Source organism: Antechinus flavipes, chromosome 3 (assembly GCF_016432865.1).
Source record: "Antechinus flavipes isolate AdamAnt ecotype Samford, QLD, Australia chromosome 3, AdamAnt_v2, whole genome shotgun sequence".
NCBI lineage: Eukaryota > Metazoa > Chordata > Mammalia > Dasyuromorphia > Dasyuridae > Antechinus > Antechinus flavipes.
The window spans coordinates 173,623,035-173,650,458 of record NC_067400.1 but is presented as its reverse complement, the minus strand read 5'-3'; the positions used below and the strand labels follow the sequence as shown (position 1 = coordinate 173,650,458).

The 27,424-nt window shown below is 31.8% G+C and overlaps 1 protein-coding gene across 1 annotated transcript in view; it reads right to left on the bottom strand.

The window, feature by feature from the left end:
* Positions 1 to 1,113: 1,113 nt before the first annotated feature.
* The window catches only part of CDC16 (cell division cycle 16), a 61,418-nt gene continuing 35,107 nt past the window's right edge, over positions 1,114 to 27,424 (bottom strand). The window contains exons 12-18 of the mRNA XM_051984261.1: positions 25,045 to 25,170; positions 23,470 to 23,622; positions 22,612 to 22,675; positions 21,403 to 21,464; positions 18,669 to 18,804; positions 17,584 to 17,674; positions 1,114 to 9,223 (exon numbers count right to left, since the gene is read on the bottom strand). Of these exons, the coding sequence (XP_051840221.1) occupies positions 8,955 to 9,223; positions 17,584 to 17,674; positions 18,669 to 18,804; positions 21,403 to 21,464; positions 22,612 to 22,675; positions 23,470 to 23,622; positions 25,045 to 25,170 (901 nt within the window). The 3' untranslated portion in view covers positions 1,114 to 8,954. The remainder of the gene's footprint in view (positions 9,224 to 17,583; positions 17,675 to 18,668; positions 18,805 to 21,402; positions 21,465 to 22,611; positions 22,676 to 23,469; positions 23,623 to 25,044; positions 25,171 to 27,424) is intronic.

The window sequence follows — 27,424 nt, the reverse complement described above, 5'->3', positions numbered from 1 at the left end:
TAGATAAGGAAAGCTAAAATAAAGTTAAGGAAAACAGGGCTTGTCAGATATTAAATATTGGTGCATGAAATCCAAAAGTTATGTTCTCCCATGACTGAGTAATCCGAGGTTGTTGGTACTAAAAGTTGTTCAATTTATCGGGAAAATCAACTTCTGTGTTGCATTCCCAACTCTGACCCACCCAATCTTGAAGAGTAAAGACGGCTATAAAAATAGCAAATATCTGTAGCACTGATACATACTAATTTTAAACCTTAGTCTCTCGAGTAATTTCTCTTCTATCTTCAGGTGCTTCCAATTACAGGGACACTATCAAGTATGATTAAGTTTATATGTTTATTTTTTTAAATATATGCAACTATTAATAAATGTCTTGAATTAAAATTAACATGAGTTATTTTTAAAATTAACTTTTTTCACAATTTGTTTTATTTTTTCCATTTTATTCAATTTGGCATTAATAGTTTTGTGTTGATAGCACCTTTCTTCCAAGCACCTCAACTTTTTTTTTTTTTATAACAATTCACAAATTGAGGCACACAGATTAAAATGAAGTTTCAGTGGCAGAAAAATGGGAGAAATCAGGTCTCTTGACTTTAGCGAGTAAAACATTCTCAATGTTTTTAAAATGTTACATTAATGGCTCATGCAAATTTAAAGTTTAAATTTCGTGGTGTAAAAAGCATTTCCAAAAAAATTTTAAAATGAGATATGATCAATATTTTTAAAATGGCATGCTATCTGCAGTTCTTCCCTCTGATTATTACAAGCTGTTCAAATTAAACAACTCAGTTTTTAGGCTGAGTAATTTAGATGGATTTGAAGATTATAAAATAACTATCCACAATGAAGTGTTAGAGAATTCTGGGCCTTCATTCTATTATCATTTGTACAATAGATACACAAATGATTAACTCCTTAGGGGAAATCTTTGGAGTAGGAAAGAAACACTGCTCACTTCTCATCACAAGACTGTCAGATTCATATTTTCATCTCTAAGCCATCATTTTGTTAGCAAAAAAAAATCCTATTAAAAACTTGTTATTTTTCTCTCCTATATATAGGGTAACAAAGATTTGCATGATTGCATTTATACACAGAATGGCTAACAAATTAAGCTTAAGTAAAAGCAGAATGCCTTTATTACAGATAAGAAAAGGACTAACAAGATTTAACAGTGATATCCAAATCTATGTTACTTAGCTGGACTTTAATCATATTTCAACAAACAAGAGCCATCTACAAGCAAAGTATATTAGCATGGGAAATAACATACATTTATAAAATGCTTTATTATTTACAAAGCACTTTCCTTACAACAACCCTTAAGTGAGTAATACAAGTATTATTTCAATTTTACAAATGAGGAAATGAGGCTCAGAGGTGAGGTGAATTTGCCCAAGATAGATAACCCAGATAGAATCAGAGGCTTTCAATCTAGTGCTCTTTCCACTGTATTACGTATAGTGTGTATATACAAACAATACTGCCTCTCAGAAAAGTTAGGACAGTCTGGTTCCCTGACCTCACAGAGCATATCAGAGAATTATAAGACAAATATGATATAATATTAAAGTATAAGAGTGGTACAGATAAAGGATCACAGGAAATCAATCTGAAGTGGGAAAAGCAATGACCAGCTGCAAAGGACTTCTGGTAGAGTTGTCTTTTGAATTAGGCTTTAAAAGGTGCATAAGAATTAGAGGCTAGAAAAGGAGAGCATTCAAGTGTGAACAAAAGTATTCTCCTACTGCTACATAAACTTTTACAATGTTTTGTTTTCTCACCTAGACTGTATACTCTGTAGAATTTGCCTTTGTGTTTCTTTTAGAACTTATTCTGAATTATCTTGCAAATTGTAAATAAATATTTATGGATGATTTTAAAGTGCATGGTAATTTCAATACTGATATAAATTAAATGAACTTGGAAAGACAAAGCTCACCTCATTTTAATACTGAAAAAAATGAAATTACAAAGATAAAACTCACTTCTAGGAGCAGATATAACACAGACTTGTTCAATGCTATCTTTCTGTCTACCATATGCAAACCTAACCTGGACAAGTGATTTGAGAATTCAAAGAGAAATGTTTTCAAATGATTTAGTTTCTAACATTTTGACTATGGAAAAGAATCATAGAATACTTATCTGGAAATCATATTTCGTCTAAAGAGAAATGAATAATGAAATTTTTTTTCTTTATTGATATTCTCTGGCAAAAAGCTTAGAAGAATAGATGCATCAGATTATTCTTTCAAAAAAAAAAAAAAAAAAAAACGAAACCCCTCAAAAATGTCAATACTTTATCCTGCATTGCCTAGAGGAAAGAACACAAAACAAAAGTCAGGGGATCAAGGAACAAGTCTAGCTTCCACCCTTAACTTAATTATTACCTCTCTGGCTGATTGTTTCATTATCTGGTATGATAATGTAGATATGATATGATATGATAAAGTAGAAACAAATGATCTCTAAAGTCTTTACCAGAGCTATGCTAGGAGTAAAAATATTTTTAGTGTGAATATTATACATTTTAATATAGCTGCTGGAGTCAATCTTTTATTATTATAAGCAGCTAAACTTTAAAGTTCTTGGTGGGAATTACAGAACTAGAATTTTAAAAATATCGGGTCCAATTTCCTCATTTCTATCCAAAGAGGTTAAGTCAAGAAAGGCCTCAGACAGAATTTAAATCCAAGTTCTCTTAATTTACAGGTAGAAAGATATTCTGAAAAAGTCAGTAATGAGGACAGAATCTATGCTGCTGCCTTTCAAATGCTTTGGAAATAAATGGGAAGAAAAGGTTTGAAGTTATAAGTTTCTAAGAAAGCTCAGGGAGTTAGGATGGTCCAGCAGGACTCTGTCATCGAAATCTTAACTCCATTCCTGCCTCCCACACTTGCTGCATGATCTGGGAAAGTAAGTCATTTAAAACACCTATTATACCTCAAGTTTCTTTGCAAGTCAAAACAGAGGACTGGTTTTGATGGTTTCTAAAGGTTCCTTTCCACTCAATCTATTACCCTACGACTTAAAAGATTTTTACTAGATGGAACATTTTCAGGGAAAATAATATAAATTGTTAATTTTCAAATTTCGATTACTTCCCTTCAAACTGTCACTTCACTAGCATTTACTAAGCACCTACTATGTGCAGTCTTTACAAACCAGTCAAATTGGTGTTCTAATGTTCCTTATGCGTATTCCTTTTTCTGCCTCCTATAACTTCGTATAGGCTGTTCTCCACGTCTGGAATAAACTTCTTTCCCTCTCCTAATAAGAGGTTGCTATCCCCATTTTACAGAGGAGTAAATGAAGATTCAAGAAGATTAAATGATTTGTTTAGGGTTACTCTGAAAAAAATCAAAGATGAAGTTTGATCTGTTTTTAAACTCATTGTCTACAGCTCTTTCCATTTACCACGATGCCATTTTACTACTTTTTTTTTTTTGCTATTAATGATGTTAATTACAAAACAATTTATCTTTTAAAAGACCTAACAGATCAAACTCTACTTCCTTAACCTTAAAATATGATTTGAATATACCCATGATATCACTGTTTCTTTCCAATTAAAATATTTCTTAATAATTTTTTAAAGGGGCAATTCCAAGCAGCAGCATGAATTTCCTTAAAATGTGACCCTTTTTGGAAACTAAATTTGTTCTATAAGATATTTCTTGATATTGACATGAAGGTTCCATGAGAAAATAAAATTATGTTAACTCTAGATAACTGTCAATTGTGGATGACTTCATCTTGAGACACATCACTTCCCACTCTTTTATCTGTCCAAGGAAGTACCCAAGAAAGAAATGCTTATCCAAAGAAAAATTCTTGCTTTCTGCCAGATATAACTGGCAGATGTTAGCCATTTCAAAAGCAACAGCTTTAATGACCATAAATAAAAATCCCCCCCCCCTTTTTTTTTTAAAAAAAATTAACCAGTTGCTCTGATTTTTGACATTCTTTTGGGATATGTTTCTAACAAAAATTTGCATGTCTGAAAAAGAAAATAAAGACAGAAATAAAAATTTAATTGAAATAAAAAAAATTACCGTTTGCTTTTCCTAATCATTTACTTACCAACTGAAATTATAAGTACTGACATTAATTGTTAATTGATGAGAAATATAACAAACTTGAATCAACTTCTGAAAACTTTTTTTTTTGTCAACTAAAGACAGCACACTTTATTGGTCAGGAGGCCATTTATCTAGTAACCTCAACTATACAAAATACAGCCAAGAATAGCAGCCAGCTTAAAAGTTACAAAGACCACATACCTTAATATCTATATACATTACTCATCAGTAAAGAGTTCTCACTATGAACTCATTTATACATCTTGCTTCAGAAACAATTCTAACAAGCAAATTCCACCAAGTATGTATTCCCTGCCAACTCTACTCCCCCACCCCTACTCCCGCTTTAGACTTCAGTTTTATCATCTTTAAAAGGAGATGAATTGGACTAGATGATCTCTTTAGTCCCTTCAACTAGAACATTCTATGATCCCAGATTTAATTATCTTATTTCTCTGAAACTGTTTATAAGGGGGTAGGTCAGAGATCTGGAGGCAAGCAAAATAATAAAAATAATACCCTGAGTGCAAAGAAGTGTAGAAACAAAAACTCAAAAAAAAATGTCAGTCTGGAATCACAGGCAGAGAGAAAATGACCCTATATACCAAGGGACATCACTATGTTTATAATGATGACCCTAAGTTATTAAGGAAAAGATTTGATAATGTTCCATTCATTAGGGTAGCTAAAAAGAACATAATATATTTTAGAAAAATTTCTTCATTTCTATCCATATAATCACTAGTTACTATCATCTATTAATGTCCTTTTCTTCCTGAGACTTAGCTCAGTTCCAACTTTTGCCATGAAATCTTTTTGCAAAGCTGAAAGCAATCTGTCCGTCCCTGAATTTTCCTGGGAACACTTTGTGCTTTTTCTTTGCCCCATTAAGCTCTACCTTACATCATACTTATGTTGCAACAACTCCCTTCCAACCCCCTTATTAAACTACAATAACTTCACTGGAAACAATGGCTATATCTTAGCCACTAGCACCATGCCTTATACACAGATCCTAATGTACTGAACTGATTTTGTTGTTGTTGTTGAAAATAGTTGAAATTTTAAAAAAGGTTTCAGCATTTATTTTGCTTTTATTTGCAGACTTTACTTTTATGGGCCATTTTATTATCTGACAATCTTTTTCTAACAAAAAGTAGAACGCAATCCCCCCCCCCCCTTTTTTTTTAGAGTTGGTAAAGAATTTGAAAATACAAAATTTATTTTACTTGAATGAAAGCAAGACTTTCTACTTTTTTTTTCCAGTAAATTAATGGTTTTTAATCTGGTGGAATGCAGTTGTTCCAATTTAAATCCTAGGTATATGGTAAATTAAGGGAGATTTTTATAGGTGAAGAAAATTTCCAAAGCTATTCAAGTTTAGCACTGCCAGTTTTGGTAATCAAAACACCGATTTAGCAATTCCTTAAACTAGGGGGAAAAATTCACAAAAAATCTTTGAGGGATTTATACCAAAGAACTCAAATTAATTCAACAAATACTAAACACATACTATGTAAGAGGTATATGCACTGAATGAAATTTTTGTAGACTTAAGGGATTTTTTGGTATTATCCCAGATAAGAAATAAATATGATACTAGGGAATCTAAGTATATAAAGGTACCACAATTTTAAAAAGAAAATGTAGAGATAGTATTGTACATTCAAGAATAATTTTTAGAGTTGTATTCTAAAGTCTCATTGTTGTACAAAGTGACCCTGAGCTCTCAAAGGACATGCCAGTAGACTAACTCTGAAAAGGCCTATGAAGCCAGAAAGACTTCAAATTATTATTTAAGGACCAAAGAAATTATGATTACTTCAAAGTAAAAAGTAAGGAACCTTTCTGACTAGATGGGCAATCATAGAACATATATGACAACCACATGATGATTAGTTTTGGCCATAGCACTTCATAAGCTCACCAAGATATGATTTAAGATAGGAACTACACACATTGATGAAATAACAAAAGTATTATAGTAAGATATTGGCCCATTTCTAGAACATCAAAATGAATAGCTTTATGTGAAGATATTAACTTGGAATATTTATGTAATCCAACAATTAAGATTAGTAGGTTATTATTCTCCCTTATTTAGAAATCCAATAGTGGACTTTTAATGCATAGTCTAACAAATGCACAAGACTAAGTTATTTACATGACATAGTTTAATAATGCCGAAATAAATCTATGTAGATTTATAGTATATTAGAGAAAACAAAAACCCTAACTTTTTTGGGAGTGGGAGGGGTTCAGTTTTATGATTTCATTGATGTGAAGCTGTTTGGAAATTTCCTCTACTAAGACAGCTTGGCAATTCCTCTGTAATTAATTTATGGCTTGTAAATCGTGGATTCTTAATTTTTTTGTGTGTTATGGTCTCCTCCTTTGGCAGTCTGGTGAAGCCAATGGATTCTTTTTCAGAAGAATGTTTTTAAACAATTGAAAGAAAAATGTTCTATTTCATTTTAAGTTAGGGAAAATAACTTTTTCCCCTAGTCAAATTCATGGACCCTTTAAAATCTATCCACAGATATGCTTCAGAGAATTGTTGGAAGCATAGTAACATTAAATAGATTGCCTAAGTTCACATGTCAGAGGAAGTCCTTGAAACCAATTTTTCCAGAGTCTACTATATTGAGCCTATCTATTCTACTATACCATTTGAGTTTTTTTTTTTTAAAGAAACTTAAAATTTTCTGCTGGAAAACTTATATTGAAATGAATAGGGAGTTTCAAATTAAGCCAGTGAAATCATGTCTCTTTAAAGGGAATTCTTTTGCCATCAATATTTTTTTAAACTCTTACAAATTCTGAAAATTGACTGGTGATATTTAACAAAAATAAAGTTTCCTGAATAGATTTGGGTCAAAAAAGTTATAACTAAAAAAATCTTCTAAAATACATTTATATCAATAAACTCTAAGTTACAAATGAGTTAGCTGCCAAAGGACAATAGTAGAGGAAACTCCATACTGGCAGTTCTTATGTTATTTCCTTAATACGGTTATTATACTAGTGAAATCACGTGTTCCAGACCACACCTCCTTTCCCTGCCCCTTCTCAGGCTTCCCTCCCCACAAAGCAAACCATACCTCCCTCCCCCCACGCACTCTCTCTCATTCTTTAAAATTTTTAAGAACAAAAGCTATTCCCATAAAGAATGTTTCTGCAAAAGTAAAGCAGAGAGGCTTTTTAAGGAGGTTCAAGTCAAACTCAAAAAATATACTGTCAGTCTGGGGACTTGAAAAACCAGTTAGGCAACAACTTCATTATAACCCTAATGTGCACTGTTCTATATGTCACTTCTGACAAGCTCTAACTCATCAATTGTCACTTTACAAGATTCAAAACTATTCACTCAAATGAAATGCCTATTGATCTTTGTTTTTGGTTCTGTAGTGTTATAGAATCAGATTTAGATGTAGAAAAGAACTTAAAGTCCTCCAAATCAAATCTTCCTTGTTTTAAATCTGAGAAAACTTGAGGCCCAAAAATGTTATATGATTTGCCCAAGATCATAGAACTGGTAGGTGGCTGATATGGGGAAAGAGAATTTTGAGTATATGTGGTGGTAACCAAAATAGCTGTTTCAATGATACTAACATGCATTATAAACTTACAGGTTACTATAGTGTACAAATTAAAAAACAAACAAACTGGCAGTGCACTTAGAAATACCACCAAGCAGGCAATATATATATCAGTGCCTATAATCTTAAATGGAAATGAACATGACTAAGTTTTTTGTTTTTTTTTAAATCAACCTATCCCAGAGTCAAAAAGGAATGAGAAAAAAAAAAAAAACTTGCTAAATATATACAATGATTATTTGAGTTACTGGAGGGGTAATAAGTAAAGTTTAATACTTAAAGCACTGCAGTCTCTTTTTGGTTTCCTGACTCAACAAATTGCAAATCTTTTCAGTGAATTCACAGTAGGGTGATTCTTGCTAATTAAAATGACTAAACTATAAAATAAAAAAAGATCACAGTTTTAGTTTCAAAATAAACTGTACTAAACATTTTAACAAAATATAATATTAGAAGACTTCTTTTTGCTTTATACAAGAAGGTCATTCTATATACTTTCTAAATCAATTTCAGATACTATAACTAGATGTCATCTGTTCATAACATTAAAATTATGTACCATTAAAAAAATTGCCGGCTCATCTTTCACAGAATTTTAAAAGTTACACAAGCATTAAAGATGATAAAATTAATTGGCAAAAATAGAACAAGAGAATAACATTTAATGTAGTTTAAAAACTTGGGTCATCAATTTAATATCCCCAAATGAGATGAAATCAAACACATTTTGCCTCCCAAATACTAGGACACGGAAGTTAAAAAGATCAATGACTTACTTTGAAGTTATTTATTTTAAAGAACAAAATGCAAGTTTTGCACTAAGATTCCCTATAATTCTTTTGGCTTTTTTAAAATGACAAAATGTGCTTCACTGATAGGCTTTAAGTCTGGTAGCCTTAACACTATAACAACTTTTAGCTGTTTTAAATTAATTTTGATATGTATTGTAAACAATTTCATATTAATTTCTTAGTATTTATCACAGTTTTAATAGCAGTCAAAGCTCATTACAGTTTAAAAAATATAAGATGGTTTACCTTCTTTATTCCATAATGTGTAACTTTTTTTAGAATCAGTAAAATTGGAAAACCATCTGTTGTGAAGGTGTGCTATCCAGTCTTTTAAGGCAGGCATTAGTTCTCCGCTGCTAGATGTAGAGATGCAGTTTGGATTCATATAAAAAAATAGTAAATTCTTCAAACATGACAAGGATGTGACAAAATACTAACATATTAGGACAAAATGAAATTCCAATCAGGCCTCTGAATCATGTACTATGGTCTGACATGGATGTTTCTAACATCATGTCACTTTCATTCATTTCGATTTCAAAAGTTTCTTCCAATGGAGGCCTAGAATCTGTGTTCTTCCTTGAATGATGTGACATTTCTATTGGTATAAGCCCAGTTTCTTCCAGAGTCTGTCTTTCTGTATCAAATTCCCTGAAATCCCATGGAGGTGAAATGATGTTTTTCAGTGTCTTCATTGTATGTACATCAAAGTCATAACATCTCAATTTGTCTTTGATCTCTGTACCTAAAAAACAAAGGAAAAAAACGTCAAGTTATTATTGCCACGATGTCTAAGATCTGTCACTTGTAGGGATATAAGACTGGACTTGTGACTTTATTAGTCCTGGGAACTCTTAAATGAAAAAACTCCCTCTACAAATGCAGGTTGGTGGCTGCTCTGCAATTTATAGTCTTAAGAGAATTTACTAGATAGAACAGAAGCGTCAAACTTGACAGTCCACAAAACTCCTGGATGCAGTTTGAACCACATTAAAATATAACTGGGAAAAAATATAATTGGGAAATGTTTAATGAACTAAAAATATGATAAGATATAGAAAATGCTCATTCCTAAATTAGTATAAAACCCACCAGGACATACTTCTATTTTAGTGTATGAATAGTGTACACCTTTGGTTTAGATTTTACAAGAGTAGACACTCTTGAACATAGAGATTAGAGATCAGAACTAAAACTTAAACCCATGTCTTCCTGATAATTCCAAGGTGGGCTTCATGTAAAATTATGAAGTGAGAGAATGGGAGATATTACTGCCTCCAACATCAAAAGAAGAGGGAAAGCGTCCATATATACAGAAATATTTATAGCAGTAATTTTGTATGGCAGCAGAGAAATGAAAGCAAAGTAAATCTCCACTGACTGGGTAACAAATTCATTGTAAAATAAAATATTATTGTTCCATAGGAAATAATGAATAACACTCTGGAAAAACTTGAGATGACCTGTATGAATGGATAAAGAACAGAGTCAACAGTAACCAATGTAATATGTACAACTACCCAACAGGAGAATACAAAAAACAACAACAAAAAAACCCAAAAAACTGATGAATGATCCTTGTCTCTCTCTTTTTGGCAGAGAGGTAGAAGATCACAGATATGTAGTAAAATACATAGTTTTAGATATGGCTAATCTGTTGACTTGTTTGGATTAATAACTTTCTATTATGAGGAAAGATTTTTATTGGGAAGGAAGAAAGTCACTGAGAAATGATAGAAATGTTAAAAAAAACTTTTTTTTTTTTTAATAAAAGGAGATGCCATTTATAATAATGATAAAAATATATTAAATATCTGAGTATTAATCTACCAAGATTTACACAAGAATTTTAGGAGCAAAGTTATAAAACAACTATACAGAAATAAAGAATTAAATAATTGTAGAATGCATTTTAAAACATGACTAAATGAAGCCAACAAAGAGAGCCACCACACTTTAAAGCAATACCAATTAAAATACCAATAGACTAAACATTTTAGGATTAGAAAAAACAATTAAATATGTAGAACTGTTAAAAATAGAGTGAAACTGTTAAAGAAAAAAAAGATTTGTATTGATGACCAGATCTCAAATTATATATAAAGATTAAAATGGCCATATTAAAAAAAAAAATAAGCTCAATGGAACAAAATCAGCACTAGAACCAGTCATAAAGTAAACTAGTAGACTACTGTTGGATAAATGTAAAACTTTAAAAAAATAGGTGAATAATAACAAAAATTATAGGGAAAACTGATTATAAAGACTATGATGAAACTAGATTTTACTTTTTTTCCCTTGTAATTTTTCTTTTAATTAAAGCTTTTTATTTATAAAACCTATGCAGGGGTAATTTTTCAACATTGACCCTTCCAAAATCTCGTGTTCCAAATTTTTTCCTCTTTCCCCCCACTCCCTCCCCTAGTTGGCAGGTAATCTAATACATGTTAAATATGTTAAAATATATGTTAAATCCTATATATGTATATATATATTTATAGTTATCTTGCTGCACAAGAAAAATTGGATCAGGAAGGGAAAAAAACCAAGAAAACAAAATGCAAGCAAACAACAAAGAGTTGTTTCACAAAGAGTAAAAATGCTATGTTGTAATCCACTCTCAGTTCCCACATCTCTCTGATGGTTCTCTTCATCACAAGATTATTGGAAGTGATTTGAATCATCTCATGGTTGGAAAGAGCCACATCCATTATAATTGATTATCATATAATCTTCTTGTTGCTGTGTATCTCCTGTTTCTGCTCATTTCACTTAGCATCAGTTCATGTAAGTCTCCCCAATCCTCTCTAAAATCATGCTACTAGAGGGTCCCTTTTCCCTCCTTTAAGATCTCTCTGGGATATAAGCCCAGTAGTAATACTGCTGGATCAAAGGGTATGCAGTTAGATAACTTTTTGAGAATAGTTCCAAATTGCTCTCCAGAATGGCTGGATCCGTTCACAATTCCACCAACAATGTAGTAGCGTCTCAGTTTTCCCACATACCCTCCAACATTCATCATTGTCTTTTCCTGTCATCTTAGCCAATCTGAGAAGTGTGAAACTATGACTTAAAAAATGAGACTAGAGTCACGTCTCACCCATTAACACACCCCACATAGAAGACTGATTTATATAGGGTACTCCAAAAAGTCTTAGTGCAATTTAAACGTTGTTAGTTTAAGAAAACATAACAACATTTCATTATCTTCTCATTTTTTTCAAATCTATTAAAATTGTCTGAAGTTGGAAAATTCTTAATTGTTTAGCAAATATAAGAACACTACATTCTGTAAAAGTCAATTTATATATTAATGTTAAATTATAAATAACAGGTATTTTATGATTTCATGTACAATGGTTTTATTTATACATCTGAAGTTCTCTTTGTTGATGGTTGCCAACTTTATGATAAAAGAATATTTTAATAAAAATGATGCAATAAAAAGAAAGGAAAAACTGGAGCAAAGTTATAAAAATGACAGGAAGGGATGGGATAAGAATGAGAGAGGTTGGTTTGGAAAATGAAGAATTTCATTCTCTGGGACTAGGGGGAAGGAGGACTCAATAGATGAGTACACTGACAGGTTTTAATTTTAATACAATTGAGTAAATTCATGTTAGCCCCAGTCTTCTCAATAAATATAGGTATACAGTTGGAGGCTTGAGGAAACAGTATGAAAAAACAGTATGTGAATAATGTGCTAGTATATTGGAATGAATGTATAAGAAATTGCTGAATAAAAGAATTGCTATGCAGTAGTGAGGATCCTGTTAAAATTACATATCAAATTATAATCAAGTCTGATTCTCTGCCTTAGTTTCAACATTTATGTATAGTTGGCAACATATATATGTATGTGGATGTATATATAAATAGATTAGATACAGCCATCATGTGATATCATATTATTATTTACTTTCTGAAGAGCTCTAATAATTTCAATAACTATTTACTGAACACTTACTCAAAGTACAGTATCAGACCTAGAGTCAGGAATACTTGGGTTCAAATTATGCCTAAGACACTTACTAGCTTGGGACTACTGGCAAGCCATTTAATATATAAAATGGCACCAGTTCTGAAGTCAAAGAGACCTGAGTTCAAATCTGGCCTCAGACATTTATTGCTTCCTAGCTGTTTGACCTGGGCAAGTCACTTAACCTCAATTGCCCCAGTCAAAATAAATAAATAAACAAAAATAAAATGCTGTTGAGAAAAAAACAGGGGAAAAAAGTCATAGGTATCTGGACTCTCTTCAAGAAAACTAAGACTGAATATATATTTCTTGACTGACATATTATGTTGATTCATAGCAAACTGACTACTTCCTCCCAAAGATCTTTTTCTGATTACTTTTCTAAGAGCTCCAGGGTTGGAGCCAAGATGGTGAAGGAAAACCAGGAAGCTGCTCAAGCTCTCCCAGTTTGAAAATCACATGAAACCAAACCTCTGAAGAGAGTCTGAAATGAAACCACTCTACAGTTCAAGATAGATTGGAAGGAATTCAAAAAAGGTCAGTCTTACTAAGGTAAAAGGGGGTATTCAGCCCAGCTCAGGTAGAGTCTGGGAGAATCTGAAACATAGCAAATCAGCAATTGAGACCAAGCCATGGCTCAGTAGCTAAGCAGATCATTGGGGCAGCCTTCAGTTCAAGCCCAGAAGGCAAATTTTGGGAAACCAGGCTGTTTCCTGGAAAGAACAGTAAAGCTACCCATTGCTGGGAGCATAATACCAAACTCAAGGAGCCCCTGGCCCAAAGTCAAGATTCAGAGCTGCACAGAAAGCTTGAGACAGTGCCATCTTTACCTCCCAGAGATTGACTATTAAAGTCACAAAAGAGGAAATACAAAAAGAAAAAGAAAAAAAATGAACAAGAAACAGAAAAGAACCATGATCATAGAAAGCTACTATGGTGACAGGGAAGACCAAAACACCAACTGAGATGAGGACAAAATGTCCATGGAGGAAATCTCAAATAGTGATATGAATTGTTCTCTGGCTCAAAGAGGCTTCTTAGAAGCACTTAAAAAAATTTAACAAGGCAAATAAGAGATATAAGAAAAAATAAGAAAAGAAATGAGAGGTATGCAAGAGTAAGTCAACAGTTTAGAAAAGGAAGGCAATTTCTTAAAAAGTACAATTGGACAAATGTAAAAATATCCACTGAAAACACCACCTTGGAAATAGAATTAATCAAATTAAAAGAGATACAAAAGCTAACTGAAGAAATCACACATTAAAAACTAGAATGGGGCAAATGCAAGCTGAATGACATGAGATACCAAGAAATCAGACTGCTTTCTAGTCAGAATTCCTCCATTTTATATCAACAAAGATGAAATTCAAAACTCAGAAGTCATAGATTTATTCCTTCTATCATGTATTTATTTTTATTATTCAATATTAGTATTATTCAGTGTTCTTAAAATTTCAGTTCTGAATCTTTTGGCTATATCCCTTTTAGCTCTGTCATCTGCCTTACTGATAAAAATGTTAAAATAGCACAGGGGCAAGCACACATAACAGGCTGACTACATTATAACTGCTTTCTAATTAAACAAATCCTATTTTTCAAGGATTCTTCAGTTCTATAGATTCAACTTTGAACCCTATTATTTCACTTGCATTCCCACCACACAATGTAGACTTTGTCAAATACTTTACTAAAATCAAGTAAGCTACAACATTCTTCTGAACTCCCAATAACTTCTGAACTACTAATAACAGTGTAATAAAGAAAATGAGATAAGTCTGGCAAAACCTGTTCCCTCATGAAGTCATTCTGGCCCTTTATATGCCTCATATTCATTTTTATGTGACAAATATTCTCTTTAAAATACATTCTAAAATTCTACTATAGTTCACATAGTCTAGTCTCTTTCCTTTTCTGAAAACAAGACACTTGCTTTTCTGCAATCCTGGAGGGTCTTTCTTCTCCAAAAGCTTTCAAATCTCAGTGGTAACACACAATTCTTTTACTTCTCTTAAGATTAACAACTATTTTGGCTTTGTTCTAACTCCAGGAATTTCACCAGTTGTCTCAAAGACCTGGAATTCTCTCATTCTTCAAATCCATCTCTTGGCTTTCTTCAAGTCTCAGCTAAAGCTTCATCTTCTGCAAATATCTTTAATTTTAGGGTTGCCCCTCTAAGATATTCCCAACTTATTCTGTATGTACCTTGTTTGTTTTTCCTTATTATTATAAACATCCCACCTGTTCAGAATGAACAAATTATCTTTTCTTTTAACCTAGTTTTTAAAAAGGCCTTTTTCTGGTTATCTTGTTTAAACACACTCACCCCTCACTCTCCACACCCCTTTTTGTTGTCCTTAGATCTCATTATGAGATGCCAGCCTTTTGTATGCACTTCTATTACCTGGCCTTGCATCTATCCTTCATCCAAATTGAACTGAACCTTTTCCTTTTTCTTTATAATTGTATCTTTCTGTATATGCCCAATTTCAATAGTAAGATTTGGCAACAGATTAAATATGTGGGATTCTAAGAGTCATCTTGGACATTGAGGTTGTGAATCTAGAGGGCTGGAAAGAGGATGCAAAGCAAACCAGGAGCAAAAAGGAAGGTACTAAAAGGAGAAAGTTTGGAGTGGGCACAAATAATGAATTTTATCTTGGAGATACCAAGTTTGATACATACAGGATATATGGTTTTGAATATCTAAAGAGCAACTGGAAATGTGAGTCTGAAGTCAGAAAAGAGATTAGGACAAGGTATATAGATCTGAAACTCACCAGCACAGAAATAATATTTGAATTTATGGAAGCAGGTGATATCACCAATATTATAGAGAGAAAAGAGAAAAGTTGACCAGTTAGGGGGCATAACAAGGATAAAGATATAAGAAAGAGCATTGATAGGGAATAGTCAAATAGGCAGGATAAGAACTCAAAGAGCAAAGTTATGAAAACTGGAGATGATAAAAGTATCCAGTGAGTGATAGTGTCAAATGCTACAGAAAGGTCAAAGAGGATTAGAAGTGTTTATAAAAAGCTTTTTCATTTGGCAATTAGGAGGTCAATAATAATTTTGAAAAGAATAGTTTCAATTGAATTATGAGGTCCAAAATCAGAATGCCTATAATTTAGAGGAAAGTAAGAAAGGAAATGAAGGCATCACGTACAAATGACTTTTTCACAGAATTTAACTGGGAAGATAATAAGACATAAATGAGGGGTAATGAAATGACCTATCAAGTGAAAAGATTTTTTTTTTAAAGGACAGGACATATTTGTACACAATATGGAAGGATTCAGTATATAAAATGATTAGAGATTAGAAGATAGGGATGATGATAATGGGGATAATCTTCTGGAAGAAGCAGAAGGGACTGAAATTAAGAGTACAAGTAAAGAGATTGACCTAGGCAAGGACAAGGACTCTTTAGAAACTGGAACAGAGGAGATGATGATACAAATGGGGGGAAAGGGGAATATATTTTTCAAGATGGTGTTAGTTTTTTCCAGTGAAATATAAGGGGAGTTCTTCACCTGAAAGATGGTGCTAGAAGAGGCTTGAAGAGAAATGAGAAAATTTGGAAAAACTACTATGGCAGCTAGAGAATTGATTAGAGGAGTTGGAAGGATTATCACGTTACCACAGAGAGCACCTAGGTAAGACTGATAATATAACTTTGGAGTGGACCCAATCAGCAGTTTCTCTGTTCTCCAGTTCCATTAAACATTATATGAATAGGCATGAAAAAGGATGATGATGGTAGTAATCCATGGCCAGGGTCTGGTGAGCATGCTTAGCAATAGGATTTAAGGGCAGAGAATAGAGAATAGTGTAGAGTTGAACTGGTGTACCCAGAGTCAAAAATGAGAAGGAAAGAATGGAGACAGTGCATGAGAGTAAGCTGGGAAAATAGTAAGGGATAAACTGATTGGAAGTCCTGGTGGGGAAGAATAACAGGATAAGGAGTTACAAGACAAAAGGAAAGCTGAAATGAAATAAAGATCATCCTTGGATAAAAGTCTGGAGGATAGAATTTGAGAACTGGAAAGCACTTCAGCAGTCATCTACCTGAGAGCTCTGAAGATGGAGAACCCATCACCAACACTTCTTTTTTCCAAAACCCCTTCAACATTAATTATTTCTATATGTTATCTCTTCCAATTTGGTTGTTATGATTTGCACATTTCCTATTGTTACTGATTGGATTCAATATTTCATAATTGTTTAAAAAAAAAAAGTAAAGTAACTATAATAATATAAAATATTTGGGAGTCTGTTTGCCAAGACAAATGCAAGAACTATGTGAATACAATTCCAAAACATTTTCACACAAAGTCAGATCTAAACAATTGGAAAACAATCGCTCATGGTTAGGCTGAGCTAATATGATAAAAATGCTAATTTTACCTAAATTAATTTATTTATTTAGTACCATGCCAATTAAATTATCAAAAATTATTTTATAGAGCTAGAAAAAAATACCAAGAAAATTCATCTGGAAGAACAAAAGGTCAAATATATCATGTGAATTAATGAAAAAAAATGCAAAGGAAGGTGGCCTAGCCATATCATATCTACAAGTATATTATAAAGTAGCAATTTATCAAAACTACTTGATATTGACTAAGAAACAGAGTGGTAGGATCAGTAGAATAGATTAGGATTATTTGATATGTTGGGAAAGGGAACGGGAAGGACAAAAATCTGAAAGTTAAAATATTATTTTAAAAATGAATGCTGAAAACTATTTTTACATGTTATTGGAAAAAACAAAATGCTTAGAAAGAAAAGCTCCCAAAAATACTACATGTTACACCATGTTGAAGACAACCCCCAAGGTTTTTGAATACTATGCCAGTGAAGTATTAGTTCTTTAAGTCTTATAACAAAAAAGCTTTAGGTATAGGCCTGGGGAAGGAATTTTTTGGTCACAGCTACACAATTTACAATGATTACCTATTAATTTAGAGATATGTGTAGTGTGATCTCTAGAAAGGATACTTACATTACAGAAGTACTGAATTAAAATGAAAGACTTAGAAAATCATAAAAGTTACAAGAAGGAAACACTATGCAATTAAAAGAGGTATCAATAACAGTACAAATAAGACAAATCAGTATCTTACCAATATAAGCTTCTGAGTCACCAATGTACATTTCAATGCAATGCCCAAGCATGGTAACAGAAAATGTATCATCTCTTCTAAGTCCAAGGGCCTGTCAAAATAGGGGTCAGAATATTTACTAGTTAAAAAAAAAAAAAAAGAAATATATGTATGAAATACTTAAAAAAGCCTTATTTTTCCATTTTGTGTAAGTAATCCCACCTAAATCAACCTGTTCAAAGACCACTATTCATGAAAAATGGCCAATTAAAGCAATAAGAGCAAGTATCATACCAATATCTGTATAGATATATAGATATATATGTATATGCCTCACAGTTCATATTTTTTAAATTTCATTTTTTTATTTCATGAATTAAAAAGAATCAAGTACTATTAGTTGGTGTATATTTTGTCATTTTGCCACTGATCCTTCTCTATTAATCCAATTTTCAAACTAATTTAAATGTTCCATTAGGAAAAATAGTTTTAATAGTTATTTCATATCTTATAGGCATAAAAATTTGTGATATATAGCAAATCAATTAATAAATATCAGTTATAATGTATCTAGCACTATCTCAAAACAAATACAGGCTCAAAACTGTTCCTAATTTTAATCAGTTATATATTCTTTAAAATTATTTTTTCTTGCAAAGAAAAGAGCCTAGAAGAAATTCCCTACTCTTTCTCTCTTACTCTTAGTCTCTCTTTGATGAAATTCAGTATGTCCTTTTAAGTTAAACTCAAAAATTAAATCTCATAAAAGATTTCTTGATTTTCTAACCCCCCCCCCCCCCCCCCCCCCCTTTATTTAGTCTGAATGAAATGACTTTTTAGATTTCTCACTTTTGGCAATTACCTCAGCCTACGAAGGCTACTTTTATACAATCTTAAATTCCCTATCAGACTATAAACTACTCAAGTGCACCATCATCTCTTTATGTCCTATAATATCTTGTGCATAAAAGGTGCTTATATACATTTTTGGAATTAAATTTTTTAACTTTAAAATAATAAAAAACAAAACAAAAAACCCTAAGAAAAAGGATTTTTAAAAAATGCTTGTAGTTTAATTTTAAGTTAAGTATAAATTAAAGATATACCGTATGAAAATAATCAACTGCACTTTCAAAGTTGCCCATTAGGCTATGTATATAACCTATGGCAGAATAGGTGGAAGCATTCTGGGGAATCAACACTAAGGCTTGACGATGGTACTCTAATGCTTCTTCATATTTTCTGTTAAAAAAAAAAAAAGTTGATAATTGCATACATTTTTAAAAGCCCAAATCTCAAGTTTTATTTCTAAGTTCTAAAACAGGGGTCCTCAAACTACGGCCGTGGGCCAGATACGGCAGCTGAGGACCGATTATCCCCTTCACCCAGGGCTATGAAGTTTTTTTATTTAAAGGCCCACAAAACAAAGTTTTTGTTTTTACTATAGTCTGGCCCTCCAACAGTCTGAGGGGCAGTGAACTGGCCTCCTATTTAAAAAGTTTGAGGACCCCTGTAATCTAAAACTATACATTTTCATAAGAAATGTCACATATCAGTTCACTCAACTTGGAAAGTATTTTCTTTATTGTACATGTTTAACATACATTGCATTACTTGCCATCTAGGGGAATGGGGGGAAAAGGAGAGAAAAAATTTCAAACACAAATTTTTGCAAGGGTGAATGTTGAAAATTATCCATACATATGTTTTGAAAATAAAAAGCTTTAGTAAAAAAAGTTTTTTCTTTGTTATTGCCATCACAGACATTTTATTGAATAATCTGATTATTTCCTATCATGCTTAGAGATATATGACAAATATACAGATCAGTTTATCATGGTCCTCATCAAAAAACTGTATTTATGCCCTGCTCAACTTTTTCATCATTTATCCTAAAACCTTCATAATATATTACCTGTATTTAGCATTATTTGCTATTTGCTCTAGCAACATAGTATAGTGGGAAAAAAGGGTTTGAATAACAAAGATATTAGTTCAGCTATTGCTTTTGACATATGCTAGCTGAGTGACTGTGGAAAAAACACCAAAAGGAGTTTCCAGGCTTTTGAAAAAAAAATTAGTTATTATAATTTTAAATCTCAATGTCCCATACTATAAATTCCACAGCACTTAAAATCCACTAGGGAATAAAATTTCTATTCAATAAAAACGACTAGAAAATTGGCAAATAGAAAAACTCCCACCATACAAAAATGATAAACTGAATAATAACAAGCTTCTCCCCCCGCCAAGCCACTGGGGTTAAGTGACTTGCCCAGGGCCACACAGCTGGGAAGTATTAAGTATCTGAGATCATATTTGAACTCAAGTCCTCCTAACTTCAGGGCTGGTGCTCTATCTACTGCACCATTTAGCCGCCCCATTAAAAAGGATTTTTTTAAAAAGTTTTTTTTTTTTTAATTCTAAGAAAAAGGAATACTATTTGTGTTTCAATTATGAACAAATGATATCTCTAACAAAAATTAAATATTTAATAAATCATAATTGTCAAAAGAAAATTTTTTTGCATAACAAAAAAATACCCCATAATCTCTAAAATTACAAAAAGAAAAAGCTGGGAGAAAAATTGAAATAAATAAATCAGATAAAGGGCTCTAAAAGGAATTGACACATATATCTGAGGCCAACATTACTTCTCCTAATATAATAATGTTCAAAGGATTTGGAGACATTTTATAAAGAAATTAACAAGGATAGAAACAGGGACATGGACTGGACTACTTAGAGTACTAAGAAGTTAGTGATTTGCTCCGTGTCACTGAGCTATTATATATTTGAGGAGGAACTTGAATCCAGGTTTTCCTGATGCTAAGCTCAGATTATTAACAGGCTGCTTCTCCAAAGAAGGAAATATTAATGATATATTAATGACTGCTGCAAAACAGTCAAACTTCTTAGTACTAGAAAAAAAGAAAATAAAAATAACTTTAAAATGCTATCTTCTTCTACCTTCTAGAATGACAAATATCTTTATCTATAAATATATACAGGTAAAAATATAACATAGGCAGGACTGCCAAGGAAGAGACATTCTCAAAGCACAATTGGTGAGTCTCAAAATATGTAAGAATAGTTACACACTCAAACTTTTTGTCTCAGTTTTTGCACTGCAAGGACTATTACTTTTTAAAAAGCTCTTAAAAAAGAAAAAGAAAGACCTATCTGTACAAAAATATTCTTAACTGACCTATTAGTAATGGCAAAAAACCTCACAAATTGTAAATAATCTACCTATCTTAAAAAATTAGAGAATAGATGAATTCTGGATATTGATGTAATGAAATATTATAGTACCATAAAAATAAGTAGGAATTATTTTCTAAGAAAACATAGAAAAATCTATATAAAGTGATTCAGAAGAACTAGAAATATATACACACAATCACAACTATATATATATATTTTTTTAAAAAGAAAGCAAATAAGGCCAAAAGTTATAATTTCAAATTGACTTTGAAGCAAACACAAAATAAAAGTATTGTTTTGTTATGTGTTAGTTCTTTTGGTTCTACCTGGTTAAAGGATAAAGAATTTGGCTGATTTTCCCCCTTATTTTGTGAGTTTGTCATTAAGTTTATAATAAAATTCTTAAAAAGAAAAATGGTTATGTCTGGTTCACTGTCTTTTTCAATAGTTCTCTCAGTTGTTAAAAATACCAATAGAGATAACTGTTTTTGAAGTGATCTAGATGCTTAATAGCATACTTTACACTTATAATTTAATTTGAGAGCCTAGATTTTTTATCTTTTCACGTAATGTATACAATTTATCAGCTTTAATTTACATTGTGTCCTAAATATGTTCTACTTTATCACTTACTTAAGCTTTCTGCATACATGGCCCAAGTTGTTTAACAAAGGTTCCCATTTGTCAACTGTTACCTACAAAACAATTTGTCATTAAAATTACTACTTCATACTATTCAACTAGATTTGTACATACTGAAATACTTCACAGATAATACTTACTATTTAATTACCATATAATAACGAGATGTCACATTAAAGAATAGTAGAAAGTCATGCTCTTTTCATTTATATTTTCTATTAACTTAATGCAGTTTAATGACAAAAAAGGGGCAGTTTTTCCCTACTGTCTTACTCTTTGATGCAAAACATATTTTTCAAGTTTATACATCAAAAAGTGTAATCTTCAGAATAGAACCTGAGTCTATGGTCGCATGCATATTGCTAAAATTGCTGTAGTTTGAAGAATACTGAAAACTATAACAAAATGTGGAAAGTGTATACAAAATGAGACAGTGATGCAGTAAGGAAGTAGGAACTCAAAGTAGAGTCAAACAGAATGGGCAGAAATGAAAGGAGATATACAGTTCAGGAAAACTAGTATAAATTACATGCATAATCCTTGATACTGAGAGCTAACAAAGGCTAAAATTGTTATTTTTTAAAATGGTAAATCTACTATGCTCTTGTTCCAGCACCCATACCTTTACTAATTAATAAAAAATTAATGCATATTCAAAAGATCAAGCCAAACACAGAGTGATGTTTTCATAAAGCAGTATACGGTTTAATATTTCAAACATTAAAAATTCTAAAGCTGTATTAAAAATGAATGAAATTATGGCAATGTTCTACACTCCTCAAGGCAGTACTAAGTCTAAGACTCAATAATACTTAGGTCTTCTGCTTTAAGGATGACACCTGATGAATTTAGGAGCTAATGAGGTCACTAATAATTCTCTTCAACTAAAGATACAGTCATATAGACAATATTACATCAAGATTGGAAATGCCCAAAATTATCAGCTTCCAAATGACTGAAACAGCAAGATCAATGACTACCCTGTTCTCACAAGGCAACCTACATCTGCTCTCTTAACTCTCATAACTCGGACAATATCAATTATTAAATACTGTGAAAAGTATACAAGTTGAATATGTGACTGCTTTTTAATAATGACAATTAATACATTATAACTTTTAGAAGACAGAGACTGTTGCAATGTAATTCTTTTTCTACATTTTTTGTTATTAGGTTTTTATATAATGACTAAGTAAATACCTCATTTCCAATGGCTTTAATTTTTTCTAATGCATCAAGAAACCATTTTTCAGCTGTTTTCCAGCTAAATTTTAAAAAAAAGGGCAACAAGTTATTCCAAATAAACAAATGACACATACAAACAGCTGTTAATATTTCCCAATAACACTATAAAAACTTGAACATGGCAACATAGATCAAGTTTATTACATGTGGCAATCAATATTACAGTATTATGGTTTTGCGAGTTCAAGATATTATAGGAATTAATGCATTAAATAATCCATGTGCATATGAAAGGCCAAATTTTTTTTCATTTAAAAATGTATACTGATGTTTAAAAAAAAAAGAACAAGAAAAATATAATGGAGAAGGGATACTAATTTAGTAAATAGGAACTTAAGCATATTACATTTTTATTTGAATAGTTTATTTAAATATTTATTTCATTATATACAATAGTAAAATAAATTAGAATAGTCAAAGATTATTTTGTTTTGTTTAGCTGTATTTTTCTGTTAACCTAAAGGTTAATCAGGAGAGAAATATTGTTTGTTTCAATCAAAAATTTTTCTAAAATATATTATTACAATTCAGTGCACAAATACAGTACAATTAACATAATTGAAGTTATCCTGAATGATTGAGATCATGCAATTGGACTAGTAAATATGAGGCCCCCAAATTCTTATTTTTATTTTTTATACTAAATGCATGATTAGGATGGTCTTTTTTGTTATGTCTTTCTTCTAAGAGTGATATGCAAAATAAACATTACACTTAATGAAGAATTAAGATTAATTTCTGCTTGATCAAGATTTTGATGAATTTAGAAAAAGAACTCAGGCTAATGCTATGTTTTTATCTTGATGTACTTACTCGCCATTTTGAAATGCAACCACTCCAACCTCATGCATAACGAAAGGATCTTCAGGTGCAATACTTAGAGCTTGGCTGAAAAATCTTTCAGCCAATTTTGAATTGTTGGTTAAACCATATTCCAATCCAATATACAGCATTGGTAAGTGACATCTAAAAAAATGTTAAAATCATACATTCAACTGTATCAATGCAACAATTTAATAAACTAATAGAAATTCACCTATATAATCTTTTCTTAAAAATTCAAATACCAAACCAGTAACTAGGAATTTCAATCTACTCACATGAGTCCTGGTAACTTATGAAACAGCTTGCTGATCCTTCTATGACTAGTTTCACCCTATCTCACATTAAGATATGAACATTACTAAATTTCACCTTATTTTCTATTGCTCCTTAGCATAAAACATCTACAAGATGAGACTATAATTCAATCTATGTTATCTTGATTAAGTCATACTCATTACTATTTCTGTGACTTTCTCTGTATCTTAATTTCTCTATATGGTTGAACTATAATCTCATCTTTCAAGTTTCCTTCATAAAGAACAGCTTACCTTGTTCTAGAAAGTTCCTTCTCTACCTAATGCCTATTTCTCCTTGTTTTTCCAACTTCTTTCTTCTTTTCCCTTCCAGATCTTCTGATCTTTCTTTGTATAAATTCCTTCTCCAGTGACAGGTCTATGTTCATTCTTTTAGGTGCCATCTGTGATCTCTTCTTTGTTTGCTCTACATTCCCTCAACAATCTCATAACTTTATCACTTTTATACCCATTATTTTCACACTTTTATCTTTCAGCCTCACATTTTCAACTATTTGTCAAACATTTTTGCCTGATCATCCTCCCAACACCTCAAACTCAACAAAGCCAAAAATTAAACTGATTCCCTTCTACCCCTTTCTCTAAATGTTCCACTGTCCTTTTGCTTGGGATTATATCAATGATTTAGAAAGTAGACAAAGGAAATACTGCACACTATTTCTTATGAGGAGAAATATTGGAGCTCTAAACTTAAGAGGAGCCTCAGACATTGTGCAGCTAATTCCATTGTCATTATAGTGAGAAAACTAAGGCCCCAAAAGGACAAAGGCAAAACACATCACTGCTAATACTGTATTGAGATCCTTTTAACTCTAAATTGACTGCATTTTCTGCTATACCACAACTGCAGAGATGCCTGTCAAACCCTAAACTCAAGCAAGGAACATTTTCTTGAAGATTTTCTTAATCAGCTACCTTTTTCATTTCACTAGGGTTTCACAAACTACTACTTTAGTACTTTAAGTACTAAAACCAGGAGTGGGCAACCTTTTCTTTTACTACCAAGGATCATTTGGCTACTCCTAAGATTATGGATCATACAAAATTATCAACTCATAGAATTCAAGCCATGGCAGAATGTAATACCTAGCTTTCTGATCATCATTGACTACAGTTATCTTAGCAAATGAATTCACAAGCTTTATACAGCCTACGATGTTCCCTACCCCTGACCTAAAGAGTAACTTGTAGTCTTTTAAGAGAACTATGCAATTTCTTCATTAAACTATTCAGTTTGCTTGTCACATACCCTTTCATCAGCTGTGCTGCCGTGAAGTAAGCTGCCATTGCTTGATCATGCTCACTCTCAACTGCAAATGAATGTCCATAAGCTATCCACGCAGGACCATAGGTTCTTTCAAGTGTTGTTGCTTTGCTACAATAAATTCATTAAATTAATATAAATTTGTTAACTCATGGTAATTGGACAAAGACCAAAAATCCTTTTTACTTATGGGATAAAAACTCTTTAGCTAGCCATTTAAGATCTTTCAAAAATCTATGTCTAGTCTACTTTTCTTGTTTTTGGTAATGTAATTTCCCTTTCACATATTCTGTATTCCAAATGAATCACATCTTCCTTGATCTCATCCTAACATTCTGTCTGCATGCTTTCATTTCTCTGTCAATATTCAATTTGAAATTCTTTCTTTTTAATGGGACAGCTAGGTGGCGCAGTGAGTAGAGTACCCGAGTTCAAATCTGATCTCAGACACTTAAGTCCTAGCTGTATGATCCTGAGCAAGTCCCTTAATCCCAAATGCCTCAGGAAAAAAAAAAAAAAAAGCAAATTTTCTTTCTTTTAAAAACAGTTTGGGTGCCACTATTAACATGAATTATTATTCATTTGTATATAACTATTCATGATCCCGTTTGAGGTTTCTTGGCAAAGATACTAGAGTGATTTGCTCTTTCCTTTTAGCTTATTTTACAGATGACGAAAGTAAGGCAAATAGAGTAACTGAGTTGCCCAGGGTTACACAGCTAGTAAGTGTCTGAGGCTGGATTTGAATCCAGGTCTTTCCAACTCTAGGCCCACTGCTGCACCTAGATCCCCATTAATATGAGACAGCAATAAAAACAATGGCTGGTATTAAAGTGCTTCTATACCTGTGGTTCTTAACCTTTTTTATGTCATACTTTTTTAGCAGTCTGATGAAGGCTACAGGCTTCCTTTCAGATCCTCTTAAATGCATAAAACAAAGATTATTCCTCAATTTATTTTTTTTTAAATAATAGATTTTTACTTGCAATCAAATATATGTTAAAAATATGCAATTCTTCCATACATAATTTATCATTTATCATGCTTGTGCCTCAATTTAAAATAAAAATAAAATTTATAAAATAAAAATAAATTAAAGAAATGCAAAGAAATTCAAGTATACTGAAATATTTTTTTCAAAAATATTAAAATGGAGCAACTATATAGCAGTGAATAGAGCACTGGCCCTGAAGCCAGGAGGACATGAGTTCAAATTAAGACACTTACCACTCAAAAACTGTATGACTTTAGGCAAGTCACTTAACCCCAATTGCCTTTCCAAAAAAAAAAAAAAAAAAAAAAAAGAAAAGAAAGAAAGCAAAAAGCAAAGAAAATACCAAAATGTTTTTTAAAAAACAAGTTCACAGATTCCAGGGTTAAGAGTTCATACCAAAAAAGTAAATTAATATAAGAGAAAAAAGCCCACTTATTTAAGTATCATTCATTTTGGAGCTATAGTTATTCTTTTAAACTGAGAAAATTTCACTAAATAAATTAAAATACGATTCTTGGAGAATATTTCAAATACCCAAAATTTTAAGGATTCTAGTTGAATCAAGCACATTTAATAAACTTTTAAGTGTTTCTACATGTTAAAGTAGCAACATTTATTTCATAGTACTACATTAGAAGTACTAATAAATATAGTTTTTGAAAAAGATATTTAAACACATTAATATGTTCAACCAGCTCCTTTTTTTAAAAGTTAACTTTAAAAAATTATTTTCAGTTGCAAATTCTCTCTCCTCCCTCACCCATTGAGAAGGCAAAAAAAAATTTATACTCATTATATACATATGAACGAGTTTTAAAAAATTTTATGGCTTCTTTCTTATTCCTATTAAGTCTGTTCTATTCCTATTACTCTGACAAGTTTTATTAGTCCAAATAAAGGTCACACTCAAATACTAGCTCAAAGAATCTTAAGCTGGAAAAGAATTTAAGAAGTCATCTAACCCAACTCCCTTACTTATAGATGAGGAAACTATGTGATATATTTAAAAATGATAATAGTAGTAAGAACAGGTGCGATGTGAGCACAAGTCTTATAATCAGTACTTTCCATTGTGTAACCATAATTTAAATTGAGATTTCTTTGGAAAAAAAGAAACATCTAGGTACACACTAAAGAAATGCCATTTTCCTCCAAGTTTTATACAAATGAAAAGGGGGATGGGGAAGGAGGGGAGAGAAGAGAAGTACAATCTTTAATCATATCACTATGATTTTAAAGCTAAAGCACAGAATTGTGCCAAAACTAGAGAGGAGTACAGATCAATCTTTGAATACTGGCTTTTTTTTTTTTTTGAGCCATCTCCATGTGCTCAATTCATTCAACTCATTCCTTATAGTGAGAAGCTTAGTG